Source organism: Panicum virgatum, chromosome 5N, assembly GCF_016808335.1.
Source record: "Panicum virgatum strain AP13 chromosome 5N, P.virgatum_v5, whole genome shotgun sequence".
Taxonomy (NCBI): Eukaryota; Viridiplantae; Streptophyta; class Magnoliopsida; order Poales; family Poaceae; genus Panicum; species Panicum virgatum.
In genome coordinates, this window is record NC_053149.1 from 66,094,618 (window position 1) to 66,117,603 (window position 22,986).

The 22,986-nt window shown below is 46.6% G+C and overlaps 5 protein-coding genes across 6 annotated transcripts; 3 read left to right on the plus strand and 2 right to left on the minus strand.

Moving 5' to 3' along the window:
• The first annotated feature begins 2,995 nt into the window (after window positions 1-2,995).
• LOC120676741 lies at window positions 2,996-5,313 on the plus strand. Its single transcript, XM_039958066.1, has 3 exons — window positions 2,996-3,236; window positions 4,680-4,823; window positions 4,954-5,313. The coding sequence occupies exons 1-3, from the start codon at window positions 3,051-3,053 to the stop codon at window positions 5,095-5,097; spliced, it is 474 nt and encodes a 157-aa protein (XP_039814000.1). The 5' UTR covers window positions 2,996-3,050; the 3' UTR covers window positions 5,098-5,313.
• A 3,253-nt stretch (window positions 5,314-8,566) lies between these two features.
• Window positions 8,567-13,949, plus strand: LOC120672960 (probable magnesium transporter NIPA4). The gene is made up of 9 exons (XM_039953604.1): window positions 8,567-9,104; window positions 10,747-10,803; window positions 10,888-10,978; window positions 11,069-11,229; window positions 11,337-11,464; window positions 11,569-11,706; window positions 12,339-12,431; window positions 13,239-13,344; window positions 13,438-13,949. Exons 1-9 carry the CDS (start codon window positions 8,924-8,926, stop codon window positions 13,581-13,583), a joined length of 1,101 nt encoding a protein of 366 aa, XP_039809538.1. The 5' UTR covers window positions 8,567-8,923; the 3' UTR covers window positions 13,584-13,949.
• A 124-nt stretch (window positions 13,950-14,073) lies between these two features.
• LOC120672961 (protein DMP7-like) lies at window positions 14,074-15,186 on the plus strand. Its single transcript, XM_039953605.1, has one exon. It carries the CDS (start codon window positions 14,109-14,111, stop codon window positions 14,925-14,927), a length of 819 nt encoding a protein of 272 aa, XP_039809539.1. The 5' UTR covers window positions 14,074-14,108; the 3' UTR covers window positions 14,928-15,186.
• Window positions 15,048-16,257, minus strand: LOC120672962 (NAD(P)H-quinone oxidoreductase subunit N, chloroplastic-like). Its single transcript, XM_039953606.1, has 4 exons — window positions 15,849-16,257; window positions 15,617-15,733; window positions 15,419-15,504; window positions 15,048-15,308 (listed from the first exon to the last, which is right to left on the minus strand). Exons 1-4 carry the CDS (start codon window positions 16,194-16,196, stop codon window positions 15,245-15,247), a joined length of 615 nt encoding a protein of 204 aa, XP_039809540.1. The 5' UTR covers window positions 16,197-16,257; the 3' UTR covers window positions 15,048-15,244.
• Window positions 16,258-18,117: 1,860 nt separating this feature from the next.
• LOC120676267 (amino acid permease 3-like) lies at window positions 18,118-21,843 on the minus strand. Of its 2 annotated transcripts, XM_039957500.1 has the most exons (6): window positions 21,706-21,843; window positions 20,106-20,261; window positions 19,761-19,994; window positions 19,557-19,650; window positions 19,240-19,454; window positions 18,118-19,142 (listed from the first exon to the last, which is right to left on the minus strand). In XM_039957500.1, exons 2-6 carry the CDS (start codon window positions 20,239-20,241, stop codon window positions 18,358-18,360), a joined length of 1,464 nt encoding a protein of 487 aa, XP_039813434.1. In that variant the 5' UTR covers window positions 20,242-20,261; window positions 21,706-21,843; the 3' UTR covers window positions 18,118-18,357. The 2 variants fall into 2 exon arrangements, with proteins under 2 accessions (XP_039813434.1, XP_039813433.1); XM_039957499.1 differs by lacking the exon at window positions 21,706-21,843 and having other exon boundaries at window positions 20,106-20,453.
• Between the last annotated feature and the right edge of the window lie 1,143 nt (window positions 21,844-22,986).

Consider the following 22,986-nt stretch of genomic DNA (forward strand, 5'->3'; position numbering starts at 1 on the left):
AGAGAATCTTGCTATTTATGAGTATTAAATAAAATATGTTTACAAATTTTTTGCACGAATGAGTTGCAAATCGCGAGATGAATCTAATGAGCCTATTAATCCATAATCAACGATGGTTACTGTAGCATCACTGTTGCAAATTATGGATTAAATAGGCTCATTAGATTCGTCTCGCGATTTACAACTCATTTGTGTAGAAGGTTTTGTTAATATATTTTATTTAATGATCCTAAATAGCAAGATTCTCTTTGATGTGATTGGGTGTAAAATTTTTGGGAAGGGAACTAAACACCCCCTAGTCAAATTTAAGTTATTTTAAAAAAATTATTAATAAAGCGAGCCACGGCAAAAGAAGTAATATTTTGCACATTTAAATATAACGAGTGGTCAAACTTAGTGGTCAAACTTAGGATAAAAGAAGTCAAACAAATTATAATTTGGAGCGGAAAGAGTAATTAAGGAACTAAGAAGGTAGCCATAGTGCGTGTATGTTGGAGAGGTTGGATATATTATCTAAGTTTTTATTGCTCATCACCATTATTTTTCATAGAGGCATGTCGACAGAGAACTACAGTTATGATTAGTCTGTTAATATTTGTTTGTGATTGGAATCAGAAGCAGTAGGTGTCAGGTTAGGTGCGCGCTTTCAAGGTTAGGATTATTGTTTGTTAATATTTGTTTGCGATTGGTCAGAGCAGTAGGTGTCAGCTTAGATGCGAGCTTTCAAGGGGAAAAAATTTAATGAACAAGCTAACGCATCCAATCTCCAGTATTACGTGACCTTTTAAATTAAAGGCTAAATGGAGACATTTCATCTACCCGGATAGTTGTGCATTGAATCCGTTGTACGTCATTCTCAATTCAGCGCAACCTAGAATGTAACTTGACATATTACTAGGTTTACATATATATAGTAAAATTCTCAATTTGTTTTGGCAACTCTGGCCTTACATTTAGCTTCTAATATTTTCGATGGACTCTGTTGTCACATGTCAACACAAAGAGAGTATTGATAAAGTAGTATCGATGCTTCATGTGTTTTTTCAGGGTTGATTCTATTTTTCGGTTCGCGGCCCAGTTACCGAGCATTGTATATAAGTAAACTCTTTTTCTTCTCTCTTAATTGAATGGCAGAGCTCCTGCCATCCCATTCAAAAGAAAAAAGTACTATCGATGCACAATGGTTGGTTGAAATTTACAATTTTTTCCAGGTCCCCTTTTGTGCTCTTCTATGCTAAGCTGCTTAAGAGTTGGTGAAAATGGCCACAAAAAATCAGAGAAAATTATGCGCTATGTAGTGAATGATATATATGCATGGCTAGTATCCTCCGAATGAAGGTTCAACTTTAAATACAATGTGTTTATTATGATAAATCAAAAGATATATCAATTATACTAGTATGCATTAGGTAGCTATCAAGTATCAATTGAAGTATCCTAAAAAGTACTCCCTCGGATTCAAATTTTATGTTGTTTTAGTTTCTAATTAAGTAATTATATAGGGTATACTTGGTTGCCCACCAAAATATGAGCAAGCCTATAAATTTTGGCACTCATCGGGTCGTATTACAAAAAGTAGTCTACATAATTAATTGTTATTCTAAAATTGTCAAGATATGGTAAAAACGATTGGCATGCCCACATTTTTGGTTGCCAACAACCAGACTTATAGTACATTTTTTATTTTCAGAGACGTGCATTTTTTATTTTAAGAGACGTGCATTTTTTATTTTCAAAGGTGTTTTTTGGAAACGCCTCAGAGCTATAGTCAATGTTAATACACCATTTTCAGATGCGTTCTTGTGCACGCCTCAGTTAATCAAATAAAAAAATAAAAAAACACGACAAGCCCGCCGAGCCCATCACGGGCCCGGTCAAGCCCATCTGCCGCGCCGCCGCCCACGGCCGGCCGCCTGCCGCGCCGCTGCCGCCGCTCGCCGTGCCGCCGCACGTGGCCTCCGCCTCCGGCCCGCGGCGCCGTCTGCCGGATCCGCCACCACGCCGCCCCTGCTCCGCCCACGGCACGACACACTCGCCTTCTCGGATGGCCTCGCGGCGCCGGGCACCCGCGAGGGTAGACGGGAGGGCTCCGAGTTGGGGCTCCGGGCGGCGGCCCAGACTTCTCTTCCCCGGCCGGATCGAACCGAGGACCAAGGCGCCGGCGAAGGACGTCAGCTCCCGCGGAAGCAGGCCCTCCCCGGCGCGGATCCGGCCTTCCCTGGCGTGGATCAGCCACGGACGAAGGCGAATCTGGCGCGGCCAGGGGCGAATCGGCGCCGGCCGGCGGCGGCGGCACTCTGTGCTTGGGGACGACGCGAGGCGGAGAGAGGAGGGATGGGAGAGCGGGCCCGCGAGAGAAGTGCGGGAGAGACCGAGAGAGAGAATGTGTGCTGGAAGAAGGGTTAGGGTTCGCCTTTATTTATATACTCCTCTCTGCAACCGGGCTCAAATAGGCTTTGAATGGGCCGATCCATTAACTGAGGCGGACATTTATAACATGTCCGGCTCTGAAAATACGCTAATTAACAGAGGTGGTCACGTTATAGGTGAACGCCTCTGTTAATCGATTTTCTGAGGCGTTTTATGGAACCGCCTCAGTTAATAAAATATGAACGAATGTTGGGGCGTTTATTTTTTGTGTCCGTCTCATAGGCCATTTTTAAGTGCCTCGCAAAATTCAGAATTGTAGTAGTGAATTTATGCATCTAGATAAACGTTATGTCTAAATCATAGTAAAAATTAATTATATATTCAGAAAATTTAAAAGGATATCAAAATTATTAGGTAGCACATGTGTACGTATCATGTGTTCATGTGTCGTTTATTAGGAAGAACCAAGTCTGCCGGAAGCCCATGCTCACGCAGGCAGAGCCGTATTGAGAGTTTGGACTCGCTATCGCGCAATTGGCGAATAAGCCAGCGTGGACGCGTGGCCCACATGATGCTGTAGCTAGTTCCGTCTCTCTATATATATGTGTGCTGCCCACGGTTAACCAGCACACAATAATCAGCATCTCGTCAGAGTATTCCACACATAGGCCCGCCGGAGCATGGCCAAGCAGCTGGAAGACCACCGGAGCGAGGTCGAGGTGGGGGCGATGACGACGGAGTGGCAGCTGGAACCGGGCGTCGCCAGCAAGCTGTTCGACGTCTTCACCATGGCCGGCCTCCGCGTCGACGCCATCAAGCCCGGCCGCGCCATGATCTGCTCTTTCACGGTGCCGCCGCGCCTTACGGTAAGTATAGGGGGTCTCTTGGGTTCAGGAGAGGCTTTGTTCACGCCATGACCTGCAGGCAAGTTGCATGGTGAAGTTTCGATCGTCTTTAAAGTGATGAAGCTACTTGAGGAGTTGAGGGTTTCCTCCTCCACTATTTTAGCTTCCAATAAATAACTTTACATATTAACCTTAGATAGGAAATTCACAACGATGTGTGCTTATTAGTGCTTTCAGAAAAATAGCAGCAGCACCTAGCTTCGGTACCACTGAAATTCATACCTTAATTTTACACGGCCTAGCTAGCTACTTGATCACTAGCTAGTACCACTTTTAGTAGTCGTAGTAGTATTAATAGAGAATCACGGTGATAGTAATGATGATGCATTTTTTCTATAATTATAAGGCTTATATGTCACAAAAACCAATATTCTTTCCCAGGAATGTAACGTAGTTATACACATATAGCTCAAGAAGAGATAGAGTTGCAACAAGCAAGCAACCACAAGCTTAAGACCTGAACCAGCTACAAACAACCTAGAGTGCTTATCACAACGATACTCCATCATGGAGTGGGAGTGCCGTGTTAGCTTAGCTTTCATACCAGGATATCCATGGAAACACCACTCACCTACCAATACCAAGGCATAGAAGAGCACGGGATCAGACACTTTATATGGGAAGGGAGGCATCGTACTCTGCATTTTTAATAGGATCATTGAGCTTTAATTTGATGAAGAAGAGCGTCGGTTTCAGCACTAGTGTACTTCAACTAATCACCAAACGGACGACACGACAGCGACATAATATATATCCCATGTGAAACTTTAGCTAGTATTACATTATAAAAGAGTTATATAACAATAAGTATGTCTCATGCTGGAGCTGGACTGGTGAATAGTTTTTAGCTAGGTACCATTACCATCCATCAATGAGCAAAGACTAGTAACGTTGAGAGACACGGCTGTTTTGAAAGAAATAGATAGTATTAGGAGTTTGTGGAATTTAAGGCACGAAACTAATGAAAAATGCTCATCTAGCTTTACTCCTTTTTTACATTTGTTTATTTTCTAACATACAGAAACATTGTCGTCTTTCTCCGTCTATATTATTAAACAGACATCGAGATATCGTATACTTTTCTAGCCTCGACTCATTTTTTTTCTCTCTTTACATTAATTGTATCTCTGTTTGTGCTCAATATGTGTAGTGCCATTGTGTCATCAGCTCATTGTCCATATTTTGGCTTCCCAATTTCAATCTTACATCAATATTGTTGAGAACAATGATTGAGTCTAAACATTGATGGATTATTAATGATTTTAGTGGCTAGTAGCTATTCCAAGTTTATTATCTGTCTAGACGAACATTTATAAACTATGTAGCTAGATATATACGACGTCTGTGCATTAAATTTGACATGATGCCTTCCTTCGCTCCTGTGCATGCCAAATCCGAACGAAGGACGCGAGCAAGCGCATGCATGGAGGGGCTTTGGCGTCTCTGGTCGACCTGGTCGGATCGGCCGCGTTCTTCGCCGGCGGCTCGCCGACGACGGGGGTGTCCCTGGAGATCACCGTCTCGTACCTAAAAGCAGCCCGTGCAAACGTGCGTCGTGAGAATGAACTGAAGATCCACCCATACCTTAATTATCATCGACAGTGCCTCGATTTGTTTAATCCATCAATCATAACTGTTTGCTAACAACAATAATGCATGCCCGGCCCTGTGGGTGCAGGAGGAGATCGAGATCGACGCGAGGGTCCTGGGCATCGGCGCGACGGCGGGGTGCGTGACGGTGGAGGTCAGGAAGAAGGCCACCGGCGAGGTGATCGCGCACGGCCGCCACACCAAGTACCTCGCCGTCTCCAGCAAACTGTGATGGATGGATCGACGGTCAGGATGCATGGATGGAGCACGCGCGCGAAGCATTAGGTCGCTCGCATACATTATTCCTCGTGTAATACATACTAAGCACACGGTCACGGTCCAGCTACTACTTGTCTATTATCTCCCCAAGTCCCCCATTGCTAAGCCCTTGTTTAGTTGCCTTTAAAATTCTAAAATTTTATAAGATTCTCCATCACATCGAATCTTTGAACGCATACATGAAGTATTAAATGTAGCTAAACAAAATAACTAATTACATAGTTTGTCTATAATTTGCGAGACAAATCTTTTAAGTCTAGTTAACCTATGATCGGATAATAATTTCCAAATACAAACGAAAGTACTACAGTACTTTACACCCTAAAATTTACGTAACTAAACAAGACCTAAGTGTTGAAGCAATCTTCTGTTCCCTCTCCACCTGCTCTGTTTTTTCTACTAATTGAGGCTGAGAGCCGCCGTCGCGTCCACGTCCACAGGTTATATTTTAGTTTCGCACGGGGGTCGGTAGTGCGCCGAATGTCGCACGCGACGACACACGGAAGGTAGGTGTCCTAGTCTGCGCGCGCATCCTGCGTGCTGCTTAATAATTTAAAGAGCAAATTGTATCCATCGTACAACAATTTGGCAGGTGGATACAAATTGATCCAACAACTTGTAAAGTTCTCAATTTAGTACAATAACTTAATAGCTGGGTGCAGATTGATCCAGTAACTTAAAAAATACTTATTTTAGTGCAATAACTTGGTAAATAGGTGCATTCACAGTCCAAACATTACACGATAATATATTTACTAACGTCAAGTCACAATAAAGAGTATATTCATGTCGAAACGTGTTATTTGACAGTAGATTTTTGTGTCACAATGGATACTAATAATTTTATTCTCAGAATAAATTAATTATGATTTTATTAAAAATAATATATTATTTAACCACCATTACAACAACAACATAATATTAAGCAAAGTAGATGAACGTCAATAATTCTTAAATTTTATAAATGAAAATTATTGACGGTGATCCGGTTGTTGCTTTTCAACTATGTACAATTTTTTTATTAGTTCAAATGCAAACAAATTTTAGAATTACACCATTAGCATCACTCAAACACTGAAGTCGATAAGAGAGACACTAAAACCTTAGGTTTCTTCTGCGCTTCTGCACATGTATTCAACAATGCTCATGTTTGTTTATGTTCATTTAGCTCATTTTTCCTTTCATACGAATATATGAGGCTTTAAAAATATATGTACCAAGCTCCTAAAAGGTATCAATAGTTTGTATCAACGTATTGGTTTTTTTAGTTTAACAATGCATATAATCAAACATTCGGAAACAGTGAGGGTGAATTTTCGATATTGAATATCAAATTAAATAGTTTTAATTAAAATTAAATCACTATACAAAAATAATTAATGTAAAGACATAACATTAATTTCTAAACGATGAGGGTTTTTATCCTAGCCAAATACATTGCCACGCAGGCGCAACAAAAATCAATGGTCAAATAATACTTAATAATTTGTCATAATATGAATATACTCTTTATTGAGACCTTACGTTAGTTACATTGCCGTGTAATGTTTGGATTGTGAATGCACATATTTACCAAGTTATTACATTAAGTTGGGCATTTTACAAGTTATTGGACCGATCTGCACCCACCTATCAAGTTATTGCACTAAATTGAGTATTTTACAAGTTGTTGGACTAATTACACTCACCTGACAAGTTGATGTATAGTATGTACAATTTACTCTAATTTAAATTATATATGCACGTTGAAAATTCCCAAACACACCGTGCGTGTCGACATCGAGCTAGCTAGCTGACGCTCAACTAACGCTCATAGCCATTTGTTACAAGCTGCGTGTGGGTTCACCTATCGGCGTCGTGCCTTGTAGTGTAGTCGCAACATACTTGTGAGGGAGCAGGTCCGGAGTTATTTCGTAGCGACCGGTTCAGGCGGGTCAACCTTGCACACTACTTGATTGGAGAGGCGTCCGGCAATAGCACTCTGAAGATTGTACAGGACACTGTCTAATGTAAAATACTAGCTAGGATGATCAATGATGGAACTCATGGAAGTCATGGTGGATGTAACCGTGTTAAACTACTGCTACCACCTTTGAATATCAGGACTATGTCCGGCAAATCTTTATGGATCTTGGAATGTGACTTTGATTCGTAATGTTGTCAGAGACTCAGGTTAGGTGTTCAGATACACCTTCACCTTTTCCAAATGCTGGAATCTTTCAAGTATGGTCTGCACGTTCCTTTCTTTATGGAAATTATCATATCGATGAGCTGGAGCATCTAGATCGCCATAAATAATCTTATCTTCAATGCAAGGGCTTCAAATATTGAAAATTGTATTATGGCTTCTGTTCTGAATTTACAGTCACTGCGTTCGGCAGACTGGAGCTGGAGTGGTGTGAGAGAAAAACACTGTTATCTGGCTGGTGGCTGGAGGCTAGTGCTGGAGTGATGTGAGAGAGAAATACTGTAGGGCTGGAGGCTGGTGCACCAGCCGAACACGGTGAATGGTTATCCATCGTGCAAAGTCTAGATTGGCCCCACCCATGAATGAATGGCTTCACTTTTTTCATAAATGACTAAACAGCTCTTGTAACATTTCATCTTTTAATATAGTCCCCTCCTGTTCTTTTAGAAAAAAATCTTTATGGACAGGATCCAATTCATTCTGCTGAGAAGTGAGACGCTGATAAAAAGAATGCAAGCCATACGTGCCCGCCCAGGAGCGACTCCAGGAACAACAGATCATACGTTTATTTCCCACCGTTTGGGCCATGCTTACGTACATCTTGATAAGCGCGCAAGGGCTTTAGGAGCTCAACGGGCTGACCAACAGCAAACTTCTATTTACAGATCGTAATCGCGGACTAAAGAACTTGTGGGCTTAAACCAGACTTGAGTCCCATACAACAACTTGCGGAAAGACGAGGCATGGTCAGATCGCAGAGTAGACATGAGCAGATTTGGCCCAGACTGGAACTTGGGTTTCATCACCCGGCCGGCCCAAGATATACGCACGTGAAATTTCTAGCTGCCGTTTACCAGGCGAATTCACCGACGACGACAGGCGAATTCACCGACGCTCGTTGTCTCGATGCTAGGGATGTAAATGATATTATATTTTCTGATTGTATTCGAATTCGATTTGGTCTGGAAAAATTTTTATCCGTTCATATTTGATTCTGAGTATTCAATATTCGTAACCGATTCGTATCCGAATACTCAAAAATTATATTTTTATGATGTCGATATTCATTGCAATCTTATTCAGCAAAAACTAGCACTATCCGTATTCGACTCCATAGTCGAACAAAAATATAAAAATAAATACAATATCAATAATATTCGTCCGTATATAATCCGTTTACATCCATACTCGACGCAAGCGAGCCTCGAGTCGGGACCCAACCTAGCTAGTAGCCACCCACCCAGAGTCCACACCGAAAAATCCGCGCAGCGTGGACTCGCCTCGCGCACCACTCCATTCCATTTCTCCCCTCCTCTTCGACTCCTCCGCCTCGCCGGCGTCGCGGCCGCCGCCGACCCCCCGTCTCCTACCCCGCTCGATCCCTTCTCCCCTTCCTGCCCACGCAGTCCCCACCACCGCCGAATGCGGGACCCTCGCCGTTGGTGACCGAACCCTGTCGAGTTAGTTGAGCGAGCGCCGGCCGGACCCCGGATCTCGCATGCGCCGCCGCCGACGTCGCGCGATCTAGCGGCTGCGCGCTGCCCCGTGGGAGGGTAGGGCTTCTGGGGCCTGGTGCGGTCTGGCGGCGGATATGGCTACGGAGGCGTCCACCTCTGCGGTGGGTTCGGGGGGCGGGAGCTGGGTGGAGGGGATGTCCGCGGACAACATCAAGGGGCTGGTGCTCGCGCTCTCATCCAGCTTCTTCATCGGGGCCAGCTTCATCGTCAAGAAGAAGGGTCTCAAGAAGGCCGGCGCCTCCGGCGTCCGCGCAGGTGAGTTATTCCGTTCCTGACTTCCTTCACATCTATCGAGACATTGCACCGTCTTGTTTGGTCTTTGACACGCTGTGTGAGCGTGCAGAGGGCCTCGAGGCTGGGTTTCCGATTGTGCGTGGGATCTCCGTTCCCGTGTAATGCAACGGTGTGGCGTGCTCCGGATCTGTGTTAGGGTTACGATTAGGGGGAGGCAGTGTGTACAGGAAATTAGTTTAGCTATTGCAATGAATTGAGATGGCTAGGGACTAAGGAGTTGACCTGAATCTATGTGGATCATATGCAAGTAGCGTTAGCTCATACAGGGTTCAACACTCGTACGGGAGGTTATATTCATGGTGTCATACTGATGCATTGTCTTTTGCTTATTTTCCTTCTGCCATGCACTTGTTAGTTGATCAACAGTGTGGTTAGTAACTGTTTCTCAATCACTGATCACATAGATTCTAGGCAAAATTGGCTGGTGGACACCGTTAAAAGGTGTCTTTTGCTGTAGACCACTAAAAAAAACATGACTTTGCTGAGAGACATTACAATTCTATGTTAATTTGTCAGGGGACACTATAGCTCATACAATAATATTTTCTATCCAAATGGGTCACAAAACACTCATACAGGACAATTATATCCCTACCGCTGCTATGGCCGGCTCTCTCTCGCGCTCAACGCCGATGGTGGATTTGGATTGGAGCACCTCATTCTGCACTGTTCCGGCTCCATGGAGGCTTGGCTGCTAGTCATCAACTCGTTGCGCTTGCTGCCGTTGCTGGGGTCGTGGTCGTGATCCGCTTAAGCTGTAGGTGCTCATCGCGGGATCTACAGCAGCTGCTTGTCCACCAGCAGCTCGGGCAACAACGCCGCAAGCCCGCTACGAGGACCAAGGGGACTAGCTAGGGAAGCACGGCTTGGCGCGACCATCAACGCCGGGGAGGCAACGACCAGGAGGTTGAGGATGTCCGCCTGCCCACAACCCTCCATGCGGTGCTCGCTCAAGCGGGCCGTGGTGGTCGATTCCAGCAGTATGGCTTGCTCCCGGCGGCCGCAGCGCTCGATTCCGACAGTGGGGCTTGCTCCTGGCGGCCGCGGCGCTCGATCCCGGCGGGGATTCCTCCAGGCGGCATCAGCGACGATGAGTTCGCAGGGCGACGATGTACCCGAATCGGCCGGTTGGGGGTAGGATCGAGTCATGCCCAGGTAGAAGATAGGGAAGTGTAGATTAGTCATTTCCAGTATCCTCATATTAAACTTGAATATTATAAGTGGTCTAGTGTCTTACAGCAAGTGGTCACAGAATTATAATGTCTTTTGGCAAAGCCACAAAATTTTAATGGTCTACAGCAAAGGACAACTTCTAACGGTGTCCTCTGGCAAATTTTCCCTAGATTCTAGATGCACTCCAGTTCGTGTAGGTTGGACTGTAGGAGTGAGATGTTGTTTTCTTAACATGGAACAATGGTCATCAGTTGTCTTGACTTTTCAGAGGTTACTGTTGACTGCAAATATGTGGCCCTAGATGTAGGGCATGCAGTGTTTCTGAAGATTTGGGTCTCTCACTTTTAATGCTGTTCAGTTACATGATTTTACTAGAAGAAAATGTCTTCTCTTACTGGTTGGCTTTGTTAACGTGGACGGTTAATTGCAGGTGTTGGTGGTTACTCTTACTTGTATGAACCATTATGGTGGGCAGGAATGATTACAAGTAGGTCTACCTCTTGTGTAAGTAGGCCTTTATGCTGTAGTTCCGGTAATGTAATATTGATGATGTCTGGTCTTTATTTTCCAGTGATTGTTGGAGAAGTGGCTAACTTCGCAGCATATGCATTTGCTCCTGCTATCCTGGTCACACCACTTGGTGCACTTAGCATCATCATTAGGTAAGAAATATAATTCGTACTGCCCTGGTGCTGTGTATTATCCCAAAAATCCTTCTCTTCTTTCTTCATTCTAACATGCTTCTCTCACAGTGCTGTTCTTGCAGACATTATGTTGAAGGAGAAGCTTCATATATTTGGTATACTTGGGTGTGTTCTTTGTGTTGTGGGTTCAACAACTATTGTACTCCATGCCCCTCAGGAGCGTGCAATTGAATCTGTAGCAGAAGTGTGGGATCTTGCTACTGAACCAGGTGCCCTCCTCTCTTACCCAGTTAGTTGTTATCAAATATTAGTTACACCACTTTGTTTTGTTATATTATCTCAGTAACAACTAATGTCATAAGTTTGGGTCTTGCAGCCTTTCTATCTTATGCTGCTATCGTTCTTGCTGCAACTTTTGTGCTCATATACTATTTTATCCCACAATATGGTCAGACGCACATCATGGTCTATATTGGTGTTTGTTCACTTGTAGGATCTCTGTCGGTATGTGTTTCAAATTTTCGCTTGGCAATAGTTCTATCAATAGGATTCTTTTAAGTAATTATGCTTTAATTTTCTTTCCCTTTTCGCTGTGCTGTCTTTGGCAGGTCATGAGTGTGAAAGCTCTTGGGATAGCCTTGAAACTGACCTTTTCCGGAATGAACCAGCTAGTTTATCCACAAACATGGTTGTTCACTATTGTTGTTGTTGCATGTATAGTAACACAAATGAACTATCTGAACAAGGTAATAGTGATTTTCTATTTTTGATGAAATGGTTTGGTTGTGCATAGCGAGCAGTATTCAATACACATCGGTTGTTACTTTTGCGCCACATGCTTTTTTATGTTTCACATGGAAGTGGCACTTTACGAGTAGGATATGTCTATGCTTCTTGAGTGCTCCAGTTGGGAAAAAAAAACTTGGCGGGAAGAGGCAAACAGCCTCCCCGCTTTTAATTAAGAAGGAAGAAGGACTCGAACCCGGGTGCCCGGGTCTCCTAGCTGAGAACGAGCTCCACTAGCCAGCAGCCAGCTAGAGCACCTGCACTCCAGTTGGATTCGAGGGCTAGTGCCCATCTTTTTATCTTTTTACATGAACCATAATGCTTGTGGATTTGATGTATATTTCGAATTTATTATTTATCAGACATGTCTTATTGAATAGTTTGGTACTTTGGTGCCTTGTTGATCTCCTATTGCCTATTTTTTTCTCTTGAGTTTTAGGTCAGAAAATTGTGGTGGTGGTGTCCAGACATTTTTATTCTACATTGTGCTTATTTGGTGTTAAAGTGTGTCTATATGATACCTAGTGTTGTGATTCAAGGACATCATAATTGTAATAAACTTAATAAGTATATTTTTTCACTTTTCTTGCAGGCTCTTGACACTTTCAATACAGCAGTTGTATCACCGATATATTATACGATGTTTACATCACTGACCATTTTGGCTAGCGTGATAATGTTCAAGGTAATGATCTTTGGATAGTATTCATTGTGTTGTGTTTGTTAGCCTACATTTTCTAATCTGCAAGTTGTTTGACATGTAATGAAGCAATGAAATACTGGTCGCCTCGAATGTAAATATAAAGGGAAGTAGCTTCTAATAGTTAGTACCATAGTTCTAAAGCCGTCGCCTAGGTGTCCAGGCAGACCCAGCTCGCCTTGGGAAACAGCCACGCCTTGTCGCCTCGGTGTCCAGGCGCACCCATGGCCCTGGTTTCTTTTCCCTCCTTGAGTCTTCTATCACAATAATACTGCAGACCATGCTGACAAACTTTGCTGCTTGTTGCAACATGAACTGGCGAAGCTTGTAATATTTTTATTTGCCGGGAGGGGCTTCTGTGCCCTCGTAAGAGACAAAAATACTCAAATTGTTAGTCTTTACACTTAGCATCAGTTTGCTTTTTAGAAGAGTACAAAAATTCTCTTTGTCCGGTAGGATTTCACTGATACTCCTTGGTCATGATGGCTGAAATGGTGGGTGATGAAAATACGAAGTGACAGCTGGAGAAATAGAGAGATTAGAATGTGATGGATGAATGCATCATATGCATGTTCTCAGATACTATGTGCTACTGTAGTATTAGTGGTCCTGACAGATTGATCTTAAGATCTTTTAGTTCTTGACACAATATTCTGTCCTAGAATGACCATCTGTTTTGTTGTCATGTAGGCTAAATAAGCTGTTGATAGGCAATGCTCCATGAATCATTTAGTCATGTACTTGACAGAAATTCACAACATTTTTGTTGACAACCATTCTACTTGCATGCAGGATTGGGATCGGCAGAATCCAACTCAGATTGTAACGGAGATGTGTGGTTTTGTTACCATCCTTTCTGGGACATTTCTTCTTCACAAGACAAAAGATCTGGTTGATGGTATGATTTCAGGCATCTTTTGAACTGTGCAAAATGGTCAAATCTTTGAAAAGGTGGTCAAATCTATCATGACGTTTCACTCTGCCATCATAGGTCACCCACCAAATCTACCTGTCCGAATACTGAAACATGCGGATGAAGATGACTATGCTGCTGAAGGAATTCCTCTTAGATCTGCTGCGGAAGGCATTCCACTTAGATCACCAAGGGCAGCAGAATCATTTCGATCAACGTTATAACACTAGATGATAGATGATTTTGTGGCTGGCATGCTCAGCCACGGGCAGCAAAATCATTTTGATCAATGGTGTTATAGCACTTGATAGTTGGGGCGGTCGTGCTAAGCCATTCTTTCATTTTATACACCTTTGTAGATTGTACCTTAGGCTTCTTCAAAAGGTGAAAAGGGGGGCCACTACCCTTGTAATTTTTGAGACACAGGTGTAGAGTATTGGGGAACGTCTGTTATACCTCACGAGATGCCCAGAATGGGCTTAGATCCATTTTTTGGATATACGTCACGTTGATCAATACAAGGCCGTTCTCAACTGATGTATTCTTTGGATAGAAAAATAGGAAAAGAATCTGAAGAAGGTATGTTGCTAGTTTCTTGAAGAACCTTTGCGCCCCATCCACATCTGCCGCTCTGGTTGTTGATCAGCACTCTTTTCTATTGATTTCGCCTATGTTCGTTGCTTCCGCCCGAGGGAAGGCAAAGAGCCTCATATTGCGTCGATACACTTGCTGAAGCAATTCTTTCTTCGATGACCAACGTGAACTGGTCGGGAATACCGAAAGGGTTATTCTTTTCTGCTGTCGCTCGGCTTAGCGCCCTCTTTAATTGGGCTTCTCTGATCTCGTCTCATACTCTCATCCCAACCTGTCTCGCACACACTCTCTTCCGCGTAGGCGTAGCATCAATGGCGGAGAAGGAAGAATGCAAGGTCCTCATTGAGCAATCTAGCAAGAACGCTGCTGATCCACCACGCGAGGACGAGGAGGACGATGACGAGGACGACAACTCGAGCTTCATCGTGCTCCTCAACCTCGTCCTGGGCGGCACGGCGCGCCTCAACGTCCTCCTCCCGACCGCCACCATCCTCGCCTTCGCCATCTTCGCCCCACTCCTCACCGACGACGGCAAGTGCACCCGTCTGAACCGCATCCTGACCGGTGCCTTGGTCGCTCTCTGCGCCGCCTCCTGCGTCTTCTTCACGCTCACCGACAGCTTCCGCTCGCCCTCGGGCCGCCTCCGGTACGGCGTCGCGACGCCCTCGGGCATCCGCACGTTCTGCGGCGGCGGCCACCGGAGGAAGGGGCCGAGGGAGCCGGCGCGGTACAGGCTGCGGTGGTCGGACCTGTTCCACACGTCGCTGGCGCTGGTCGCGTTCGTGACGTTCGCCGCCTCGCACCACGACATCGTCCTGTGCTACTACCCCGGCGTGCCCCGGAAGGTCGTCAACACCGTGCCGCTCGTGGTCGGTTTCGTGGTGAGCCTCCTCTTCGTGCTGTTCCCGTCCAGCAGGAGGGGCATCGGGTACCCGTTCCTGCTCCGCACCGACCTCGTGTACCTACGCCGCTGAAAAGCCTGCAAATTCGATCGGATCGCATTGGGCTACGTGCGTTCTCTGCACCTCAAATCTGGGGGGAAAAATAGGTCCAACCCCTCTGCAATTTGTGCATTGCTTCAAGTTTAAAACGCATTGCGACCATGATTCGTTTGATTTGCTTGTATGGAAAATTTTAATTTACATGGTTCTTTACTGAAATTTGTGCCAAAATGTATGTACAAACTTCATTGCCTCTCCTTAGTACAAAACCGTGGAAGCCGGGAGGGATTATGAAGAAGCAATTTGAGTGTAGCTGTGACTTTGCCTTGAGAATGTCTGCTTGATCATTGTTACGCGTCCGGGTTGGGCTCGAGGCCCGCGATCTGCTTCAGTGGCTTCCACACAAATTTTCTCCTGCATCATCAACAGGCCCGATAGTTAATCAGAATTCAGAAATGCATCCACGTTTCCCTTGATCACAGATGCTCCCGCGACAATTGGGATAGAGATAGAGAAGCACGTACCAGTTGCCGCATTCTGCGATGACCCTGACCTTTGGGCGGAGATCCGGGAGCATGGCCAGGAACTGCAGCTCAGCCTTGGACAGAACCTGCAAAAAAACCAAACGGAACAGATGAAGATGACAAACTTGACGATATGTAGATGCCAGAAGAAGATCCAGCATAGAACGGAGCACCCAGCAATCGTGACCACTGCATCACCTTGGCTTCCATGATCCAGACGACGAGGCCTTGGGCGTCCGGGTGCAGCAGGCTGAGCCTGTAGTCCACCTCCGGCGGGAAGTACCACCTCGCCACCGGCTGCCTCCCGAGGCTCGGCTGCAAGCACCACGCACCCCGGCCGAGTCAATTCGGATGAACACGCGCATATATGGAATCCGCCTAGAAACGGCGGCCGGCCGGCGGCGAGCCGGCGATAGGGACGACGACGTACCGGGCAGACGGGGTGGATCTTGGTGAGCGTGGTCTCCGGGTCGCCGAGGCCGCGCGCGGAGAGGTCGAGGAAGTAGTAGCCCTTGTAGCGGAGTTGGTTGAGGTAGCGGCCCTCGTACCCGCCCTCGTGCGGCGGGTAGATGGCCAGCGCCTTGTGCTCCTCCACGTCGTCCAGCCACTGCCCGAGGTCGGGCTTCACCAGGTCCCCGCCGACGAAGTCCCACAGCGTGCTCCGCACCGACACCGTCGCCGCTCGGCTGCCGCCGCCGCCCCCGCGCGCCGCGCCGCCGCCCCGGAGCGACGGCGCCGGGAGCGGGGACACCGCGCGCACCGCTGCTACCGACCACATGCTGGCTGCTGCGGCCGCCGTGTGAGTTGTGTGTGTGTGTGGGGGGGGGGGGGGGGGGGGGGGGAGGCGTTGTTCGTTTGCGCCTGTCCTGTCCTGTCCTGTGCGTGTGTGTGGCGGGAAGAGATAACCGATGGTTCTGGGGGTAACGGATAAGTCTCGGGTCGTGCACGTCCGTTGGTCGGGCAGCCGAGCCCTGCCCGTTCACAAGCCCTGGGCTGAACCGATAGGTTATTTCGGCTGGTGCCGTCCCGTGGCCCGTGGGCCGAGCATAGACCTGCTGGCGTGGAGCTTCTCCCTGAACGTGGGGGGACGCTTTTTTCATTTTTATATTTAAAAAAACAAAATTTCAAAAATATATGTCGAATACGGAAATTTTCAAAAATAGGTGTATGTCGCCCATCCAATTGGCGACAGGACCTAAATGTAAAAACAAATTTGCATTTAGGTTCTGGCGCCCAGGGCACATTAAACAGTGAAATTATAAAATCGTAGAAAAATCAAAAAATACAAACTCAAATGTTCTGGATTCTATGAAACAAGATATACAACTTTTGTTACATAAAGTTTTTCATTTGATCAATATATCTTGCTCTATTTTAAATACCAATTTAATGCACTTTTATTTAAATCTCTAGATCCATCCTTTGGATGCATGTCATCTTTGGCCAGAGTGTTTCATATGGTGAGCATAGGCTTGTACAAAATTGGTAGGCCCAGAAAACATTTCTAGAATAAGTTTTTAAATTAGATCTTGCAATATGTCTAGTTTAAATGGATTATTTATCCATGCTGCTATACTGAGTATTGGAAGCCATAACTTTTAAAGTACCACAATTTTATTTCCTAAGACCTATAAAAAAAGTTTGGTAAATTTTAGATAAGCACAACTAGACCAAATGAATTATTTCAAATTTTTATAGGTACAAGAACTATTTTTCTTGATTTAGATACATTGATCAAATGAAAAACTTTATGTAACAAAAGTTGTAGATATTATTTCATAGAATCCATAACAGTTGAGTTTGTATTTTTTCGATTTTTCTACAATTTTATATCGATTTTACAAGTTTACTGTTTAATGCGCCCTGGGCACCAGGACCTAAATGTAATTTTTTTATATTTAGGTCATGTCGCCAACTGGATGGGCGACAGGCACCCTGTTGCCCATTAGGGGGGCACCCATTTTTGAAAATTTCCTTATTCGACATATATTTTTGAAATTTTATTTTTTTAATATAAAAATGAAAAAGAAGGCCGTGGGGGGAGCCACAAGGCCCCACGGAACTTTTGGTAAGCGCCTAAGCGGACACCAAACGGAACACCACCGGAAGCTTCTTCCTCGGCGAAAGACGACGGCGACCGCAGAAGTCCAGAGGAGCGGAGCCGACGAGGCAAAGGCTCCCAAAAATTTTGAAGATTTCCTGCCACATCGAATTTTTGGACACATGCATAAAATATTAAATATAATTTAAAAAAATAATTAATTACATAATTTAGCTGAAAATGATGAGATGAATCTTTTGAACATAGTTAGTACATAATTGGACACTAATTACCAAATAAAAACGAAAGTACTATAGTAACCAAACCCAAAAAATTTCACGAAATAAACACGCCCGAAGCCGAGCTGGAGCAGGCAAGTGCTGTCCGCGCAACATCGGAATCTCACCAGAAAAGCAGAGATCCCGGTCGCGAAAAGTGGTGGGATATGTCAGCGTTGCGTGTCCCGGTCTCCCGGAGCAACCAAGATCCTTCTCGCAGGGTCCGGGAAGAATCTTCATGGTTTGCTGCATCTTTCAGGAACCAGGATTCCTCGACCGCTCCGGACAAGAGCATGAAAATTCGCGACAAAGTTAGGCCAGGTTGTTGTTGTTGCGTTACTTCACCAGCATCACCTCAGTTTCTCAGACAGACACTTCGATGTTGGCAGTTGATCCCATTGAAACATCGATTGCCAAGAATGTATCATCAGCTTACAGCATAAGAACAGCGTGACACACTTGAAACCTTCTCGAGCGTGTCAGTGCTGTTCAACGATTCCCTTTTCCGGTTTTGATCCCGTGCGGGCGAGTTCTATCATGAGACAATCTGATGAATAATCTGATGGGACAGCACCGCTGTACCACATGCATCCCCCATGAATAATCTGATGATGAGATCACTAGGACTTGAACGGGCGGTAGACCTTGAGATCCGACGCGATGCCGGCGATGGACCCGGCGGCGGCGGCGACGGAGATGACGAGGCAGCCGAGGTTGAGCATCTGCAGGCACACCCACCGCGTGCTCCACCGCGGCACCTTCTTCTGCACCACGTACATCTCCACGGGGAAGTAGACGGTGAGCGGCCAGAAGCCCAGCGCGCCCAGGAACCCCACCACGTCGTTGAAGAAGGGCAGCAGCATGGACACCGCCGTCGTCGCCGCCACGAACGCCGTCCGCCACGTCGCCCGGAACGGGTTCACCTTGTACCGCGGGAGGAGCGGCACCTCGACCTCCCCGGCGACGAAGGCCGAGCCGGGCCACCGCCGCGCGGCCCACTTCTCGACGAAGGCGAACAGCGGCTGGCAGTAGACCTGGTAGGCGCCGACGAGGTGGACGACGATGGCGGCGTTGGCGACGTCGAGGAGCCAGAAGGGCTCGTAGAAGCCGAAGCCCGTGAGGAGGTTCCCCGGCGCGCCGTCGCCGAAGGCCGCGTACCCCATGCAGCCGCAGAGCATGTAGAAGAGCGTGGTCACCGCGACGCTGACCACCGTGGCGCGCTTCATCACCGTGGACTCCGACGGCGGCGGCGCCCGGATGGTGTCCTGGATCTCGATGAGGATGAGCGAGTAGGAGTAGGCGAAGGCGATGTCGCCGAACGCCTGCAGGCTGCGCCACACCTTGTCCATCGGGGTCACCGCGCCGATGCTGATGCCCGTCAGGCTGCCCTGCACGCCTTTGTTCGCTGCATCGCATGCGTGCGCGCGTGATTAGTCGCTGCGGAACGAACATTGCTGCCGTTGGTGCTGCGACGACGGGTGGGCGGCAGCGTGCTTGCTTACCGATGACTTGGACGATGCCGAGGCCGAGCCCGATGGTGGAGTAGGTGAAGGACATGACGGCGGCGAGGATGGAGAGCCAGGAGATCTGGTCGAAGTCCGGGATCTGCGAGAAGAAGATCTCGGCCACGCCGAAGATGATCATGTAGGGCGTGCTGGAGATGGCGCAGGGGTTGCCGTGCCCCTTCTGGTGGAAGCAGTTGGCTCTCCTGATGGCGCTGCACGGAGAGCACGAACACGACACCATGTCACGCACCATTCATTCACTGTCCAGATCATCAGAAAAGAACCCAATGATCGTGGCAAGCAGTCACACTCACAGCATGCTGATGGAGGCGGCGATGGTGTACCCGATGGCCACCCCGACGATGTTGGCGTACTGCAGGAACCCGCAGATCTGGACCTTGACGCCACCTGCTCGACGAAATTCCAGTTCACAGATGGACAGAATAATAAGCTCCAGCTGATGATTTCAAGCTCAGCCACTCAGGAAAGGGAGAACGCGGAAGAGGTATAGCACGCACTGAGGTTGGCGTTGACGGCGTCCATGTAGGTGTAGTTGCGCTTGCCGGTGGTGGGGTCGCCGGAGCGGTAGCAGTCGGCGAGCAGCGCGGAGGTGTAGTAGGTGACGAGCGAGAAGAGCAGCATGACGGCGGGGCCGGCCACCCAGCCGAGCTGCGCGGTGGCCCACCCCAGCGACAGCACCCCGGAGCCGATCACCGCCGTGATGATGTGCGCGCTCGCCGTCCACACCGTCCCTGGAAGTACCAGGCAGGCACGCAGGCGGGCCCAGATTATTAGCCACTGCGTCGTGACACCACACGGCAGCTAGCAGTCCACCACCAATGCATCATCGGAACGAAACTCACCGGAGCGCTTGGGGCGGCCGTCGTCGTCGAAGCACTTGTCCCCCGCGCCGCGGCCGAACTCCGCGCCGCACACCTCCATGGCCCCCGGCGCCGCCGTCGGGTAGTAGTACGTGGCCACGACGTTCTCCGCCGCCATCTCCGGGCCGACTACGATCTCTGGAACGATGCCCAAGGAGGCCAAAGAGAACCCAGCTGGTAAGACGAGGTGGCAGCTGCTGCGGGGTGGCCAGTACGGGGTGGTGTGGGGGGCGCGATTTATAGGCGCCAACCACCACCAGCAGCAGCAGGTTGGTTGGTGCCCCCGACCAGTCGCCATTGAGGAGCTACTACTGCCTGACGGCTGCAGGTGAGGAGCCAGGGACAGACAGGGACGGCGAAAGGTGCTGCTCCCTGTACGGAGGCGGGCCGGGGAACGTCGAGGCTGCCGTCGTCGAACGCTTGAATTGGGCACGAGAGCAGGACGACGACGCTCGCCGTCAACGGGAACAGCGTGTACCTAAATTGCACACTACGTGCCGACCCCTTTTGATGCCACCCTCACAACATACGCATGCTACGGAACAGTCACGGATCATGCGCAAAGTCCGGGAATCCAAAACAGCAAGCGCGCGCTGCTAACCTTCCTAGCGCGCGATGCTATAGCTGCCGCGAGCTGCACTCACCCACGTGAGTGAGTGACGTGACGGTCCAGGTATTTATTTTATTTTTTCATTTCTATTTTTTTTCCTTCACATTTCATTGACAACTTTTGCATGAAAATCATACTAAAAGATTATACCGAGACTTGTGTTTCGAAATTGTATGATAAATTTGAGCGTAAAAAGTTATACGAGAAATCTTTCAGATAACATTTTTATACAATTTATGCTAAAATGTTGTCCTCTGTAAGTTATATTTATAAAAATATACATTAAGTTATATATGTATCATGAAAGTTGTGCTAAAAATTGTATTTCAAGTTATTACGAAAGAGTTGTATGTAAAAGTTATGTACACCATAAAAAATTATGATGAGAATTTTTCCTTTTCAGTTGTTCTCTTTTTTTTATGTTCTATTATGTGTTGAAGTTCTCTTGACAACTTTTTTTTTATAAAAATTGTTGACTATTTGTACTCAAAAGTTGTATGATGAATTTCATGCGTAAAAAGTTGTATGATGAACTTGTGTAAAAGAATTTGTACGAGAAGTCTCCCTGATAAAGATAACATTCTACAAGTTATGCTAAAAGTTAAGTACAAGTTGTACTAAAAAATTATTCTTCAAGTTGCTAGAAAAAAGTTATACGTAAAAGTTATGTATATCATAAAAAGTTATGATGATTATTCTCCACTGAAGACGCGCAAAAATTATACTAAAAATTTATATTTACAAATTATAAATTTCCAAAAGTAGAAAAATACAGAAAAAAACTTTCCAAAAAAAGAAAGATTGCTGCTGTCCGAGATCGCGCGCCAGGAAGCCTCCTGGGGCGCGCGCGCGGACTAGCATGGCCCCGCAAAGTCAGAGGTGATCGGCCGGCCTAAACCGTGCAGCACAGCTAGCAAAGATGCGATAAGATCGCAACAGAGTTCTGAAAACCACTTGGCTCGTGTCGATTACCTTTTCTCTGTGGAGGAGTTGCTGGTGCTCCTCTTCTTGCAAGGAGATAGACGGAGGTCAAGGAGGACGACGAGTGACGACTGATGTATAGTGGTGGTGTGTCACTAGCTGCATCAGCTTGGGTTATTTATAGCTGCTGCCTGCTGAAGGCTCCGTCTCCGTGCACCATGCAGCAGGCAGATGATGCGGGATGAACGGCAGGAGGGCGCTGTTGGTGGTCTCAGGACCCCATCCATGGGCCATGGCGACGGCGGCGTTCCGAGCTCTCGTCCATCCTTTTGCCTCCGTGGGGCGTGCATCGAATAGGTTCGGTCTGCTCCCGTTCCGTGGCTCTGCTGAAGAATCAGAACAGAACCTGGACAAGTATGGACCTTCAGGCAAGGCTGTGACCTGTGATCGAGTCGTCTCACAAAAGCACCGTAATGCAGTGTGTAGGGTAGCATGGCGTTGATAATGGAGTGCTAATGCTAATGGAGTGATAGTTTGTCATTGGCCCTATTGAATAACCTCATGTGCCTGGTAGATAGTTTTTACTTCAGACAAGAGTGGAAGTCTAAAACTAATAGCACCTATTGAAGGTTGACTACTTTGTCATTGGCCCTTTCACCTATAAAACAAAGGTATTCTACCTTCTAACTATCACTTTTTTTAAAAGAAAAAAAAACTTTGACCTATCCAAAACCGTATGTCAAAGTAACCTCATGTGCCTGGTAGATAGTTTTTACAAGTGGTTTTGCATATGTAGCGACTATGACTTGGCGAGCATATTATTCTTTCAATAATTTTAAGTAAAAGTCGGGAAGAAAATCAATCAAGGCCAGCAATTAGATGATAGGATGCCAGCGAGTCTTCTCGATGCATGACAAAGGGTGAGAGTGGCCACAAATGAAAAGAGAGAAGCGTCTACCAAGCTTCAACTTAACTGTTGTCAGGTGGCCTCATCTGAAAACCATAACATATATAGGGTTATTGAACTAGAGCGAGGGTCCTTGGATGGTTTACAGGCCGCATAGGAATATAGGATAGCTGATTTCGTAGGCATGGGGTAATGGGGATTCGGTAATCGATCTTGAATATGCAAGGGTGTCACACAAGCGCACGCACGCTCTAGTGATCTAGGAATCATATGCTTGTAACCTAACAAAATAACTAAGCACTCTTGTTACTCGATTCCTTGTGGACCCTCTGAAAACGCCATAGAGCATACGTGAAGCAAGTTCTCTGATGTGATCATATGGAACACATTAGCATGTCTCATCAAAAGGTAACGTCCCTCTCCGT